Source organism: Arvicola amphibius, chromosome 1 (assembly GCF_903992535.2).
Source record: "Arvicola amphibius chromosome 1, mArvAmp1.2, whole genome shotgun sequence".
NCBI classification, from domain to species: Eukaryota; Metazoa; Chordata; class Mammalia; order Rodentia; family Cricetidae; genus Arvicola; species Arvicola amphibius.
In genome coordinates, this window is record NC_052047.1 from 180,754,041 (window position 1) to 180,770,041 (window position 16,001).

The 16,001-nt window shown below is 44.7% G+C and overlaps 1 protein-coding gene across 1 annotated transcript; it reads right to left on the bottom strand.

The window, feature by feature from the left end:
* Positions 1 to 1,943: 1,943 nt before the first annotated feature.
* Opalin (oligodendrocytic myelin paranodal and inner loop protein) lies at positions 1,944 to 14,256 on the bottom strand. The gene is made up of 6 exons (XM_042054473.1): positions 14,200 to 14,256; positions 13,339 to 13,374; positions 9,794 to 9,829; positions 7,827 to 7,946; positions 5,388 to 5,444; positions 1,944 to 2,120 (listed from the first exon to the last, which is right to left on the bottom strand). Exons 1-6 carry the CDS (start codon positions 14,254 to 14,256, stop codon positions 1,944 to 1,946), a joined length of 483 nt encoding a protein of 160 aa, XP_041910407.1.
* Between the last annotated feature and the right edge of the window lie 1,745 nt (positions 14,257 to 16,001).

Genomic DNA, 16,001 nt, shown 5'->3' on the forward strand with positions numbered 1-16,001 from the left:
AAGGTCCTTCTCCACCACGCAAGAAAAGAGAATGCTCGGCATCCTTGGGCATGGCTGCTTGAAGCTGTCCACATGAGCTTATCTAAGGAGCTGGGCCCATGAAAGATATATATTTTTTTTTATTTTAGAGGGGCTTTGAAAGGTGGTTTAAGTGGGTGGTGGTCATTGTGTTTATAGAACTATTCCCCATTCAAGAAATAGGATCATTTCTGAACATCCAGAGGCCCCATATGAGAAAAGATGGCTCCCTAAGATATCCGAGTGGCCCATGGGGATTGGCATTGCTCCCAGAGATATTCCGAGACCTCATCTCTCCCACTGTGAAGCATGGCCTGTCCAAGGCAGTGGCTATGCAACAGAAGGAGCTGTGACCAGACCACCTGGAAGCCATCTGGGGAAGTAAAGGCAAAGGTCTGGCCCAAGCTGGTAAAGTTGCCACTAGATTTCCCTTGAATGGCAGGGTGTAGATATACTAACCCATCCCTTTGTTCCTGTGTTCATCTTTGGTCCTCTTTATCTCTCTTCCTCACAAACATCTTTTCTTTATGATACTTCAAAACAAAATTCATCATTGCAAAGAAAGCCACTAAACCATGAATATCAATTTTACATTAGTTACTTCTCATTGTTAGGATTAGATGCCTGATAAAAAGTGATTTAAGGGTGGAAATATTTGTTTTGGCTCACAGTTTGAAGGTACACAGTCCGCCACAGCTGGGAAGTCAAGGTGGCAGGAGCGTGCCGCAGCTGATCACACATTTTATCTATACTCGGGAAGCAGAGGGGATGAACTTTGTGTGCTCAACTTGAAATCTCTTTTATTCAGTCCAGAAGCCCAAGCCCAGGGAATGGTGCTTCTCACATTCACACAGATCTTCTTGCTCTGTTAACTCTTTCTGGAGGTGTGTTTCCATGGCAACTCTAAGTGCCCCCAATGAAGAGTAACCATCAAAAACATCAGCATCCTGGAGATTAATGTGTAATGTGTAGCGTGGGTCTCTGTACTGGGAATTTGAGAGTTGGTTGACACACAAGGGCAAATGATGTTCAGAGTTCGGTATGCAGCCTGCTAGTGAAACTGGAGTACTTTTAGATGTACTTCCTTCTCGACTTTATGACTATGGGTGGCAAATTCTGCAGAGCGGTGGCTTGACTTGATCAGACAATGGGATGGGAAGAGGTGGGAAGAGCGGGGTGAGGAGGGGAAATGAATGTTTCTAGTGTCTACGCTTCCCTTCCTTTTGCAATTTTTCCAATGCCTAAGTAAAACACAGAATATTCTCCCCTCTTTTATAAGACTCAAAACAGGCTTGGGGAATGTAGGTGACTTCATCCAAATTCTCACAGCTGCTGGGGGGCAGGTCTGACTCAGAAGCCCATGTCCCCTTCTCTGCTGTGTGACATGATCTAGTCACATGCTTCCCTGTGTTGGGCATGTGCGGCTCCATGTGACTTTTGTCCTGAGATATTCAGAGAAAGAAATGGCTTCTTTCACATGTCTTCCATAAATTTCACGCATGTCCTAACTTGTGCCAAGCTGACCTTGGCCAATGCACCCAGAAAAATCCAACTCCCATAGCTTCATTTACTTTTTTTAAAGATAAGAGATGGAGCAGGCAGAGGTGAAGGCAGGACACTCAGAAGCAAGGTCCATTTCCCCAAAACAGACTTTTGTGGATTAAGAAACAGGATGGAGGGGACTCTTCTGATGCACAGAAAGTCACCTGGGTTGTACTGATGATTAAAACTGCAAGGCCCGAAGTTGACTGAATTTATTGCAGCATCCCCTAATGAGGAAAAGCAACCCTGGTATACCCCAGACCTATATTGAAATTTATGTGGAATGAGAGGCAGCTGGTCCTCACCTGCACAGTTCCTAAGCACAGATTCCTGAAGTTTTCAGCCCTGTTCCAGTCCCGGGTCAGCTCCCTGATGAAACTACATCATTCTAGGCTCAGTCTGGGCACAAGCCACCACAGTCCTCTCCTTCTCTCTATTTCTTCAGGACGACGGTAAGTGTCGGGCAAGGGCTCCTCACTTCCAGAGACTGTCTTCACATATATGTGGCCTTCCTGGGCACCTCGTGGGTCCATCTCATGTGTGGGTGACCGCCTAGGATTCTTGAGAACATAAACAGGTATTTTAAAGACTGTAGTAAAGACTTCAGCTTCTGGCCAAGATGGACTCAAACAACCATATTGACCCTTCCAATGGAAACATCCAAAATTCAGACCAAACATTTAAAACAATGGTTGTTAAGATATGGGAATCGGGAGAATAAAGGCATTGGCACTCGAGGGGCCCGAAATGAGTGGTGGCTACAGTCACCCGAGCTTACTGCCTTTAAGGGTTTTTGTTTTCTGCCACACAATTTTCCCTAAATATTTTTAACACAGGGTCTCAATCTTTTAACTTTTAATCAAGTCTTTATATTCATAAAGTGTGGTTCTGGAGATTTTTATAAATTGGGTATTGCTTTTCTAGTCAAACTGACTGTGCCTTGTAACTGAAGCTGTTTAGGTCATTTACATCTAATGTGATCATTGATATAGTTGGGTTCAAACCTACTATCCTGTTTTTCTTTTTCATTTTTTCTACATGCTCATTTTTTTAAAAACTATTTATTTCTTTACTATGTATAGTGTTCTGCCTGCATATATATCTGCATGCCAGAAGAGGGCACCAGATCTCATTATAGAGGCTGTGAGCTACCATGTGGTTGCTGGAAATTGAACTCAGGACCTCTGGAAGAGCAGCCAGGCTCTTAACCTCTGAGCCATCTCTCCAGTCCTACATGTTCACTTTTTAATTAGTTTTTGCATGTTTTATTCCCTATAAACTTTAGAATCTTAGTAAGTTTATTGAGAAATGTGTTTGGATTATGTGTCACAATTACGTTTATGATTTTCTGTGTGTATGAATGTTTTGCCTAAATGCACATGACGGGCATCTGAGGAAGTCAGAAGAGTGGGGATGTCCTAGAATTGGTACAGACCATTGCGAGCTTCTGTATGGGAGCTGAACCCAAGTCTTCTGAAAAAGCAGCAAGTCCTTCTAACTGCTCTCTAGCTCCATAATTGCATTGATTATACAGATACTAAACGTGCCAAGAATTTGACATCTTTATGTTGTTGAGTCTTCCTTTCCAGAACCAGAGTTTGTAGCCATCATAACTTAGCTGTTGTTGAATGTCTTTTATTGAAGTTTTTCCATAATAGGATTAGGCATTTTTATCAGATTTGATTTTAGCATTCTATGTATTTTATTGCCACTGTAAAATAGGGTTTATGAAATTCCTTTTCTAACTTGTAGCTATTGAAATTTTAAAAATGCACATTACTTTTGCGTGTGTGTGTGTGTGTGTGTGTGTGCTTTCAGTGCTCAGGGAGTGTTCTGCCTCCAACCTAAACCCTGTGTATTGTTTTACATGCAATAAACTCACTCAACTATTTTGCTAATTCCAATAACTTATCTGTAGATTACTGACTTTTTCCTATATTGACAGGCATATATAATCTGCAAAGTATGATAATTTTACTTCTTCCTTTTCAATGTTACGTTTGCTCTTCCTTATCCCATTGTATCAGTTAGGACGTGAAGTTCAGTGCTGAGTACAAGTGATGAACATTTTTGATGTATTTCTGATCTTAAAGACATATCCCCTTAGGTATCCTTGTTCAAGTTAGGTTCACATTCAATGTCACCTTTGAAAGTTCATATCAAGGGCTGGGAAGAAATGGTGCCTCCTGAGTAAGGGTAAGGATCTGGGTTTGAATCCCCAGAACCCATGTAAAACCCAGATATACATATATATGTTTGTAATCCCAGCACTCTTACAGGAAGATGTGGGGCAGAGACGAGAGAACCCCTGAAAGCTTGTGGGCTAGCATCCACAGAGAAAAATAGCAAAGTGGCCCTTCTTAACAAAAATGGTAGGTAAGGACTAACATCTGAAATGTTCTCTGACCTCCACACACATTCCATGGTACACATACAAACACACGCATGCACACACAAATACATTGTACACACACAAACACATACAAAGAGCTCTTATCACAAGTGAGTTACCTTTTTAAAAACCCTTTTCTCCTATTAACGTGCACATATATCTGTTTCTTTTGTCCATTAAATAATTATATTGAGTTGATTTTCCTTTTTGCTCTTCTTGTTTTAATTTTCAGTGCTGGGTCTAGAACCCAGTGACTTCAGGGGCTAGAGAGATGGCTCAGAGGTTAAGAGCACTGACTGCTCTTCCAGGGGTCCTAAGTTCAAATTCCCAACAACTACATGGTGGCTCACAGCCCATCTAAAATGAGATCTAGTGCCCTCTTCTGGCATGCAAACATACATGGAAGGAATGTTGTATACATAATAAATAAATAAATCTTTTTTAAAAAAAAGAACCCAGTGACTCCTACGTGCTAGGTCAGTATTTTACCACTGAGCTACAGTCCACCCCCTGATTTTCGAATGTTAAAGTCACCTTTAAATTCTCGTCTGGTCAGTCAGGACACAGTACTTACCTCCTGAAGGCGTAAGTCACAAACAATCCCACACCAGTTTGGAATTCTGATTAATAGAATGGTGATTTATTTGAAGAGGAAAAACTTAAAGATCACCATCCCAGACAACAGCTCTCTGTGCAATCAGGAAGGTAGCCTAGTCGCCTCCGGAAGAGCAGCTGGAAGCCAGAGAGCGAGTGGAGGGAAGTGGCCGGGTTTTTTTAAAGAGAGAGACCACGCCCCAATGGGCTGGTATCTCAGTGGCTATTGGCTGAAGGAGCAGAAGGAGCTCCCCCAACACCTCCCCCTTTTGTTTAAGTAAGAGAGTTCTAAACCTACTACGAAATTATATACAATAAGTACAAATATCCTATTCCAACTAGTTTAAGTCTTGTATAATAAATAACTTGGCCAAGTCATGAGAGGAAAGTAACTACATTTATATAGTCTTCAACCCTATAGAAGGTCTGAGAAGGGAAACAATGTTACCTGAGTAATTAGGAAGTGCATTCAAACAACTTCCAAAACATGCAACAAATCACAGAGACAACTAGCTACCTGGACAATCACCCAAAGTCACTTTTGCAGCGTTGAAGCAACCAACTTTGGCTAAGGCCTAATGTAACTGACAGACCATTTTCAAAGGCAAGAAACTTTTCAGAACTATCTTGCCCCGTCTTGGCAGGATATGGCAGTCCTGTTTTACCCATTTATGGATGCTCTGTATCTGTCAGTGGTTGTGCGTTCACTGCTTAGTCTCCTCCTTTCCAAGGGTCCCATCGGGCACCTTTGTGCAGTCTAAGCTTAAAATCCTTCGCTTGCTACAAGTCAGTCTGTCAGTCACACGGGGGGGGGGGGGGGATTAGAATAAAAGGTTCTTACCTCAGAGACTTTGGGATTGTCATAGAGTTCTGAAATTTCACATGGTCTCTCACTTTCCTAAAATGGTTAAAAAATAAATAAATAAATAAATAATGAAGGGCCATAGCGGTAACCATTCAGATCATTGTGTTTTAAACCACAGTGCGCATTAGAACTGCCAGGTTTTCAGACAAAGCAAACACGCAGAGAAGAGCCAGCATACCTCAATCTACATGAGCAGACTATTCAAACACAGCGCAGGGCCGGCGTTGTGAAGAACGGAGCAGGAGGAGAAACAGGAGGGCCGTGAGTGGATCACCGGGTTCTCCACAGGCTGCTTTCCACATTAACGTCTGTCTAAAGTTACAGTGACCCTCTATGCATGTGCAGTGGTTTCGGTTACTAGTAGCCAACTGGGATCTTAAGGTGTTAATGGAAATTCCAGAAGCCAAATGTTTTAAGCTTCCATTTTGAATAGGTTGACAAGACCTCAAGCCCCCCCTGCTTCGTCCCATCATCTTGCTCAGTGCATCCATGCTGTGTATGATGCCAGGCCTCTGATAGCTGACAGAGAGGTCAAGAGACTTCGTCCACAGTCATTGTTCTACTTTAAGTCATTCAATTTTGTTATTAACTGAGAATGTTAATCCTTCAGTGGGATTAACTTATTGTTAGCCTATGTTTGTACATAGTGTCTAATAGTACACATAGTGTTCAGCATACTTCATGGTATCAAGTGCCTACTACATGGTCTTTTGAAATGTATCCCTTGTGTATGATGTTCAAGGGGGACTATGTACATAATAAAAATATGGGTTGCGTTGGGAGTACAGCTCAGTGGTGGAGTCCCTGTCTAGCATATGGGAAAGGTACTGACTTGATCCCGACCATCATAAACAACCAAACAACCCCCAAATGCTTTTAGGGCAATTCAGCTGTTCTATCACCAGAAATTCTTTCATTTTTTTTGTTTGTTTTGTTTGGGTTTGGTTGTCTGCCTGCATGTATGTCTATGTACCACATACATTTTGGATCTCTTGAGACTGAAGCTGCAAGTGGTTGTACCACCATGTGGGTGCTGGAAACTGAATCCCGGTCCTCTGGAAAAGCCATCTCTTCAGTCCTAGAAATTCCTGATTTAATTAACCTAGTGATTGATATATTTTAGCCTTCTATATCATTTTTAAAGAGCACCAAAAGTTAAGAAACTATTGCCTAAGTAAATAATGCCACCATCACCCATAGTACTTCTTTCTTTTTTGAAGATTTATTTATTTATTACATATATAATATTCTGTCTGCGTATTTGCCTGCACACCAGAAGAGGGTACCAGATCTCATTACAGATGATTGTGAGCCATCATGTGGTTGCTAGGAATTGAACTCAGGACCTCTGGAAGAGCAGCCAGTGCTCTTAACCTCTGAGCCATCTATCCAGCCCCCCCCCCATAATACTTCTTGATGTATATCCAGTTAACAACTTGCCAGTCCGTCTCTACACATGTTACCGTGGTATGTACCACCTGTTATCTCATGCGTCCTTACAACTGTTCCCACCTTTTAAAATAGGCAGTGTTTACACTTATGTGCTAGGTTTTATTATTGTTATTTGTGGTGCTTGGATCTCATAACCTCGCACATACTGCACTGAATCATGAGATACACCCTAGCCTGAGAGGATAGTTTTCATGACACCTGTTACAGAGTTGAACTAAGAAAGGCATAGAGAATGTTGAGTCACCTGTCCAGGTTCACACAAATCGTACAGTTCAGAGGCAGGATTAGAACCCAGGCTTTCTATTGCTAGATTTTAATATCTACCAGTATGAAAACAACCATGATTGTTCATAAGTAGAGAGTGAAGTTAGAAACTGGAGGCTGCTTTCACGGGTATATCACGCTGTGAAACCTTGTTGGATATGGATCTAGGTGAGCATGCATGGTCCCCAGAGCAAATATGACACAGGTATGGCATGTCAGGGGTCCTTGCACATTCTCTTGTAAGTCGTGCCTGTTTAGACACAGGAACAGGCAAGTAATATGGTCTTAATGTACCCCTTCCATAGACACGCCAGCACTTTTTTGTCTCTTATTTTCCCTCACATTCTTACCATATCCGATGATGAAGCTAGTGCCCTCCCTTTCCTTCCTCGTTGTAGATAACACTCCACTGTACAGACCTATGTTTGCATGGCATCAGTCAGCTCCCTCCATTCCTATTTTCTGCCACCCCAAATGTCATCTTACCACCAGAGATTTGTTCAAGTGACCAGAGAGGTATGTGTAAATCAGCCCTGCCTGGATCTGCCTACAAAGGACATTTCAGTCCAAAAACATGTACTACCTTGTCCTCAGAAACAACATGGGTTCTGGGTTCTGACATGCTTAGCCCAGACAGAAGTTGGTTCATTGAGATACCGATTCAAGCTCCACAGTCACACCCGAAGAAGCAGTGATCACCTCAAAGGGCTCATCCACGCTTCTTCTCCGCTGAATCAAGGTAAACAGCAAAGCCACCAGCAGGACTGTGGCCAGCAGGGATGGGATTCCGGCTGCTAGTCCAATAGAGGGACCACAGTCCTGGCACAGAGACAAAAAGCAGAGTCAGGGAGGCCCAGATTCTTCGAGAGTAGAGGATGCATTTCTTGATTAAAAATAAACAAACAACAACAAAAACATGCATGGTCCCTGGATGCATTGGAGAAATGAAATATTTCAAAAGGTATTTGTAATGTATATGACTGGTGAATTGCTTTCCTAGGATCTAGTTTATATAGTTTGAATCTGTTTGGAATGGTAATCACTTACTAGAAAAATGGACAACTGATTTAAGCAGGAGTCCCAGGGAACAGATGACAAACATCCTTGCAGAAAGAAAAGCTAAGGAACAGGTCAGAGCCACAGTTAGATGCCACGTTCTCCTTCAGGCTGAGAAAGTCTCTTCTATTTTTTGTACTGTGCACAGCGGTTAATGTAGAGACTCCCAACTTGTGAAAGCACAGAGAACAAGCATCTGTGGAGTGCTCAGTTGTGAATAGAATGTCTCTAGTTGGCCTCCTTCCTTAAGGCTCAAGGACTGTTTCAGAAAATTAGGGAGGAAAGGAAACCAAGAAAGACTAGGGCAAAACTGTCCTCTGCTCATGACAGGAGCATCCCACTCGTGACTCATGGTAGCTGTGGATGTCTGCACACGACCAAGCCAGTCAACAGTCTAGCCTGGGTCAGGGAGGGGTGTGTGAGCTTCCACAACTAGCTGAGGAGATACCAACAGCTGACGGCTTTCAGCAGAGGGTGAGCCAGTTTCTTTAGAGGTTTGATCCCTGACATTGGCCATGCTCTGGTGGATGGCCCCAAAACAATATGTACAAGGGCAACACAAATTGGATTTAACAGATTATTTAAAATTAAAAAAGACTTTTCCCCCCACTTTCAAGGTAGATTTAAGGAAATATGAGGAGAGCTGGAGTTAAGATGTAAATACAATTGAAATGCATTGTGTGTGTGTGCATTCAATTCTAAAAAAAATGTATTAAAAAGAAGAACATATAAAGAAAGAAAACAAGAACTCGGTGCTGTTGGTATATCCCATGCCATCTGATATGGCTTGGAAAGCATATTTGTGTTGAATGCATTAAGCTGTTTTTTTAAATGTCCACTTTGATCTGAATGGTGACAGTTATGTTTGTAGCACCATAAGGCTTTGGGTTGCAGTTTTTTTCTGGAAATACTAAAGACAATACATAAATATGCAAAAAATATAACACGGGGTTCCATAGTAGAGGTGGTCTTATGAAAGAGTGGAAACCCATACTACAAATAGACTGAAAGCTGTTTGCAGAATGACATTTCACACGTCACTGATGTTCACATCAAGACCTAGAATGCTCCACAGCCCCCACACGTGACCATTATCCTGAAGTCTATCACTTAGATAGGTTTTATCTGGTTTTCAACATACAGATGCAAACACAGGTATGGACTCTTTTATGCCTGTCCACTCTTCTCCACGCTCTGTGAATTTGCCTGTGTATAAAATGTGTATTAATGTTTATTTATTTTATTTTATGTGTGTGTGCACCTCATGCATACAGGAGTCTGCAGAGGTCAGAAGAAGGTGTAAGATGCTCAAGAATTGGGTTACAGGCAGTTGTGGGCTGTTGTGTTGGCACTGGGAACCGAACAGAGGTCTTATGTAAGCACTCTTAACTGCTGAGCCTTCTCTCTGGCCGCAGGGCCTATGGTTTTACATTCTCTCTCTTGCTTTTGAGCAGGGGTGGTTATAGGAATAATTATGGAATCCAGTTCTGGGCTTGGTGACAGTTCACATGTCAAACTTTAATCCTCAAAAATAATGCAAGAGATGGGGAGAGCATTTGTACCCACACAGATGACAGAGCCAAGGCTTGGTCATTGAAGTGGACACTTACGTCGGCTTTGGCACTCGGGGCAACTGGAGAGGGAGTCTGTGTGAAAAGAGAGTATGTGACGTAAGAAAACCCAATCAGTAGAGCGAACGCCATGCAAAGCATCCCACCAACAGTGGAGTCACCGTTCCCTAAATGATTAACAACAGCAACTACAGAGCCTGTGTGAGTGCTTCCCGAGTAAGAAACAGAGCCAAGTTAGGCTATGAGGAATACAAACTCCAGAAGTCAAATGACATCTTCACTATCTATCTGGAGAATCTGCCATAACATAGTCTCTATCTCCTGTCCCTAGCCCCATGCTGGGGCCAGCACACTTCAGCCCTCTTTCCCCACTAGGAGAAATAACAAGCATTGCAGTAAGACTTAGCTAGGAAGCTTCCTAAGGAAGCCATGTCTGTTTTCAAACAGACAGCAGCATCTGTGGTTCATCCTCAGGTCTGGGATGACCACACTGAACCACACTTTCTGGTTCACATCTCCACTTGAGGAAGGAGGGGTGCTACACATCACCCCTGTCTGAGGTAGTTCAAGTGCATCTTGAGAACAAAGCTTTATGTAAGCAACTGTGTACACTGTGTCATGTGGTGTCATCCTGGGTCCTGGGGGCTCAGTGTGTATGGGATTCCTAGCACCACAAACAGGGATAAAATGATCGCAGGCTAGGGGCTTACACTGCCTGCAACGGGGTACCCCTTCTTCTACCCAGAAGCTGCAGGGCCTCATCTCATCTCATCATTTAAAATAAGGCAAGTAGTGGCTGGGGCAGGAGGTGGCTCAGTGGCTAAGTTTTAGGACCAGAGATCAAATCCCCAGAACCCATGTAAGTGCCTGGTGGGAGTCATGATCTTCCTGTTATTTCAGGTTTGGAAGGCAGGGATGGAATTCCTAAAGCCACAGCTGTGCCAGTGAGTTCTGGGTTTGGCTGAGAGATCCTACATCAATGGATAAGGTGGAAGAGTCACGGAGGGTGATTCCTAGCATCAACCGTGGGCCCTCATATGCACATACATGTGCATGTACACACAGACATGCAAAACATGCATGCACATGAATGCACACCACATATACATGCATGAAGGTGGAAAAAGAAAGATAAGTAAAATTGGGATGGTAGCAGCTAGTTCTGGGGGTGTTAGGGGTCACATGAGCACCACAGTCATGACCTTGTGTTCACAGCCCTGGTCAGGTCTGTTTTTATTTAACCCTCTCAGCAATCTTTTTTTTTAATAAATTTTTAAAGAAGTCTTTTTTATATTTATTTATTATGTATACAATATTCTATATATGTGTGTATGCCTGCAGGCCAGAAGAGGGTACCATACCCCATTACAGATGGTTGTGAGCCACCATGTGGTTGCTGGGAATTGAACTCAGGACCTTTGGAAGAGCAGGCAATGCTCTTAACCTCTGAGCCATCTCTCCAGCCCCCCTCTCAGCAATCTTGATGGCCACAATAGTGTCTCCAGGCTTTCTACAGTTAGCATCTCTGAGAAAGGTAAAACAGACCTCAGAGAACTTAGACAAATCAGAACCAAGTTTCCACGGATGAATCTACCCTGAGCTTGTGCATTGGAATTTCAGGACAGACCTCTTTCCTAGTGAGCTCCCATCAGGGACATTGACAGTGTTGACTGTTGTTCCTTAGAAGGCTGTTTTCACACAAACACAACCCCACACCCTTATATCACTGAGGTCCTGCAGCTGTGTAAAGTATTGTCTTTCTGAGGATGGTGGAAGAGTCGACCACTGGTTCAGCTAAGGTATTCTGTCTTCAAAGTATGTAAATTTACTCAGGCTGGTTAGGGCCAAAACTGAAAACATATCAGGTATAGTGGGTACGTGCCTTTAATCTCAGCTAGCACTTGGAAGACGGAGACAGAGGGAACTGGAGTCCAAGGCTATTCTGGACTACGGACAAGAGCTGGTTTCTAAATAATATGTTGTAAGGCAGTTAACAGCCAGGGTACAGAGGCACCTAGTGGAGCCTGGTGTGTGTGGTGTGTGTGTGTGTGTGTGTGTGAGAGAGAGAGAGAGAGAGAGAGAGAGAGAGAGAGAGAGAGAGAGAGAGAGAGAGAGAGAGAGAGAGAGAGAGAGAGAGAGAGAGAGACAGAGAGAGAGAGAGTTCTCTAGAGCCTAGAGGAAAAGGAGCTTGGGTAAGGCTTCCCTCTCCCCATTTCTCCTAGGCAGCATGGCTGTCTTCTTCCTGTTTCCCCTGATGGGATTTCTGCTCTCATGAGCTCCTGCTAATTGCACATCTAATGCTTGCAGAACATCCATTGTGTGCTAGGCTGTCCTAGCCCTTTTCCCACATTAACTGACTCATACCTCCAGCACCCAGTGAAGCAGGACCAACATGGCCTCTGTTTTACAGGTGAGAAGAACGAGGCACAGGGAAGAGAGTGACTTGTGTAAAGTAACACAGCCTTAGGTTATAGGTTGTAGCAAAGACCCCACCCACTGAGCATGCTCATTCTTGATTGCCCCAGTCACTCTCTTCCCAGACTCCACACATAGGAAGTCATCTCAAACACAGATGCAGCCAGACATAGTGGCACATGCACTAGGGAGGTGGAAGTAGGGGCATCGCAGGTTCAAGACCAATCAGAGCTACATTGGGAGCCCTTGTCTCAAAAAGGAAACATAGACAAGTCTTATCTATAATGATGTTCATCACAGAGTTGCTCCTGTCTGGAACTCATTACATAAAACAAGTCACATGAAGAAATGACGTGTGACTATTCTCAGTGGTGGTTATAAAGATTGATGGAAAATATTTAAGGTACTAAATTATATGTAGAGTAAGAACACACAGTGGGAAGAGCAATTCAGACAGCAGGGGGCGCTGCCCTGGTGTTTTCTGTTGATGGGAATTTAGGGATTTCATTTTCTTTCTCAAAATGTACATTTATAGTTTTTTTAAAAAAATATTTATTTATTTATTATGTATACAATATTCTGTCTGTGCGTGTGCCTGCAGGCCAGAAGAGGGCACCAGACCCCATTACAGATGGTTGTGAGCCACCATGTGGTTGCTGGGAATTGAACTCAGGACCTTTGGAAGAGCAGGCAGTGCTCTTAACCACTGAGCCATCTCTCCAGCCCCCTATACTTTTTTTTAAAGATAAAAACATTGTTCTCAGGGCTAGAGAGATTGCTTAGTGGGTAGAGAAATTTGCTGCAAAGTCTCATGGCCTGAGTTCAATCCCTGAGGCCACATGGTGGAAGGAGAGAACTGGCTCCCTTCAGCAAGTTGCTCCCTACACACGCTATAGGACATGTATGCCCATACTATACACGCGTGCACACGCTTGCATACACACACACACACACACACACACACACACACCCCACAGGGGGCGTTAATTTAAATTCGAACAAAAGTTGCTCTCAGGACCACTCGATACAGACTGTGCACATTACAACATTCAGGGCATGTGGGACAGAGTTCTGGAGCCCCTCCTCCCCCCCCCCCCCCCGCCCAGTCGTGAGTTCTACCTTGACCATCTCCAACTTGCCTGGAGTTAGGGATCTGATACTCTGCTTACCATATTCGCTGGCAGCGTGAAGTTCAGCGAAAAGCTCTACAAGAGAGAAAGAAACATTAAAACTCCCAGTAACAGTTAGCAACCTCCTGAACCTCTGCCTCAAAGCCTTAGCAACCCTGGCAAAGGTGAACTTAACCCAGAGATGGGCTCCTCTCAGTTCCCAGTGTCAGCCTAAGAACGTAGTCAATACAGGAGCCTGTAGTGGAGACCTGTGCCAATGGCAGTGGGCTTTTCCTTCTCCCTCTCCCGCTCCCCAGCCAGGGCTAGACTGGGAGTCTCATCAAAATGCTGGAAACTGTTTTTCCCAGAATGCCTTCCAAAGGGAGAACTGAGAATTTAGAAGTCTTAGTAATATTTTCAGCTTAAAGCCAATCTTTCCCTCAAAGGGTATGAGGCAACCCCTGACTGTTAACCACCTTCTCAGGAGAGTTAACCAGAGAGGGAGGGAGGGAGAGAGGAGGCTGCTGAGGGTTTTCACGAAGTCTGAGCTGAGGCCCTGACCATGGATTGAGCCAGTCGGGGTAGCAGGGAGCTGGACCAGGGATTCTCTCCCTGAAACTCCCTCTGCACCTGGCTTATCCCTCTGCATTGTGGGAATCAACATATAAACTTTTCACCTCATGCATACCAAATTTCCTGCACACACCTCTTATCAGGGTAAGGTCCTGCCAAGGCCTCTGGTGGCTCCTTTCTGCTCCCTCATCCCTGCCCATCATTCCCCAGTGTGGGCTGATTGGCACATCTTTCCAGGTTGCTCTACCAAGTCCTTTCCCTGTAGATGGGAGCAATCTGTGGAGCCTGCTATGGCTTAGCCAGGGGCCTTCCCTGGTCCTGTTTCTTCTCTCTACCTTCTGGACTTACATTCATCCTTATTCCTGGTTCCTGGCTGGGCCCTCCTCTAGTCCCATCTCCTGACATCCCGGTTTCTCCTGCCCCCAGCTCTTGATCTCGCCTACAGCTCTCCAAGACTAGGGTCTGTCACTCAATCAGCAACACATTTGCTAAATTTTAACATGAAATGTTTTCTGACAGTAGAAACCCTGGGGTGGGAGCAGAGGGATGGCTCAGCAGACAGAAGCACTTGCCACGCAGGCCTGATGACCTGGGTTCCATCCCTGGGGCCCACATAAACCTCCTCAAGGTTGTTCTCTGACCCATGCATACCTGCTGTGGCATGAGCACACCTTCTTCTCCAAAATAGAAATAATAATAAAAAATAAAGTTTTCCAAAGAATGGACCCTCCAGGGTCACTTTATACCCAGGACTTCATTGTCAGGGGTGGAACAGTGCATCCCAGGGACTCATGGGAAGTCATGGCATGCACCAGTCAGGACAGTTGGCGCTCCTGCCTGAAACAGGCGGCTTATCCTGGACCTGGGACCAAATTCAGGCCAAGGCTGGATCCAGACCAGAGAGTCCAAGGCGGGGTTCAGATCACACAACTCTACATGTGCAAACCCAAGAAAACCAGATCATCTGGGGGCTGGAAGTCACGTGGGCTAAATAATGGGGAGAGCCTTGGAGAAGATAAAGTGTTTTAAGAGCCTGTAACCGATACTACCCTGACTCCACCCTAAAGAGCACATCCTTTAGAGACAGCCCCTCACGCGTGACAACAGTGACATTACCCGCTGCTCTGCCACATCTCCCAAGCCTGTGAATAGGTCACCACACAGTTAAGCCAGCTATCACCAGAACCATGTCCTCTGGTGACATTTCCCTACCACCACCCCTCAGGGCTTCCCAGCAACCCCTCAGTTTCTGCAGCTGAGTCAGAACACCTCTTCTGAGCTACTAGAACCGGGGTGGCATCTGGGACTCTCAGATCAGGGTCTCCTTGCCTACGGGCTCCAAGCACTGCCTTTCGTGCTGACACTACCCGAGCCTACAGGTGCCCCAAGGGCACTCGCTGATTGCTATGGTGTGTGCAGCTGCACAGGCTTAGCTCATTGGTGATGATGTCAGGGGCCACAGACAAAGCTTCCTTTGGGAGAGATGGAAGAAGAGGGCTGCAAGCAACAAGTGGGCCTTTTGCATGCATTGTTTATCAACATTCAGATGACGAAGATTTTGGCCAATTTCAGAAAGACTTTCATATCTTGTGGAAACACAGTGCCATGCTGTCATGGAGAGGAAAGGAGGGCACGATGCCCTCTAGAGATGCAGCTGGGTGGGGCGAAGCAACCCTGGGCTCTGAGCCACATGATCTAGGTTTGGGTACAGCCTTTGCCACTTTGAAGTTGTATGGTCTTGGAGAAGACAAATTTTCTAGTCTCCATATTCACATGCCCCTTTATCCTGCCAGGCTTGGTTTTTCCATTCTGTAAATGGGATACTGTGGCTTGTCCTCCCCACTTCCCAGGAAAAGCCCAAGGGATGCATTGTCTGAGGTAGCTCCTTCCAACCTGCAGATGTTCCAGGCAGGATGGCATTGTCAGTGTTAAGCAGCCACAGCCAAAGGAACTGAACTGTGTCACAGCCATAGAATGTGTCTGAAAGCCCCTCCTGAGGCTGAGTATCCCTCATGGGTTTAATGCCATGGTGGAGGGGGAGAGAACAAGACAGTCACTGCCATTAACTCTGCTCTGATGACTTCCCATAACCCTGCAGCCCAGGTGTGGAAACCTAGACCAAGGTGGGCTTCCTTCCGGAGGTCAGTGGT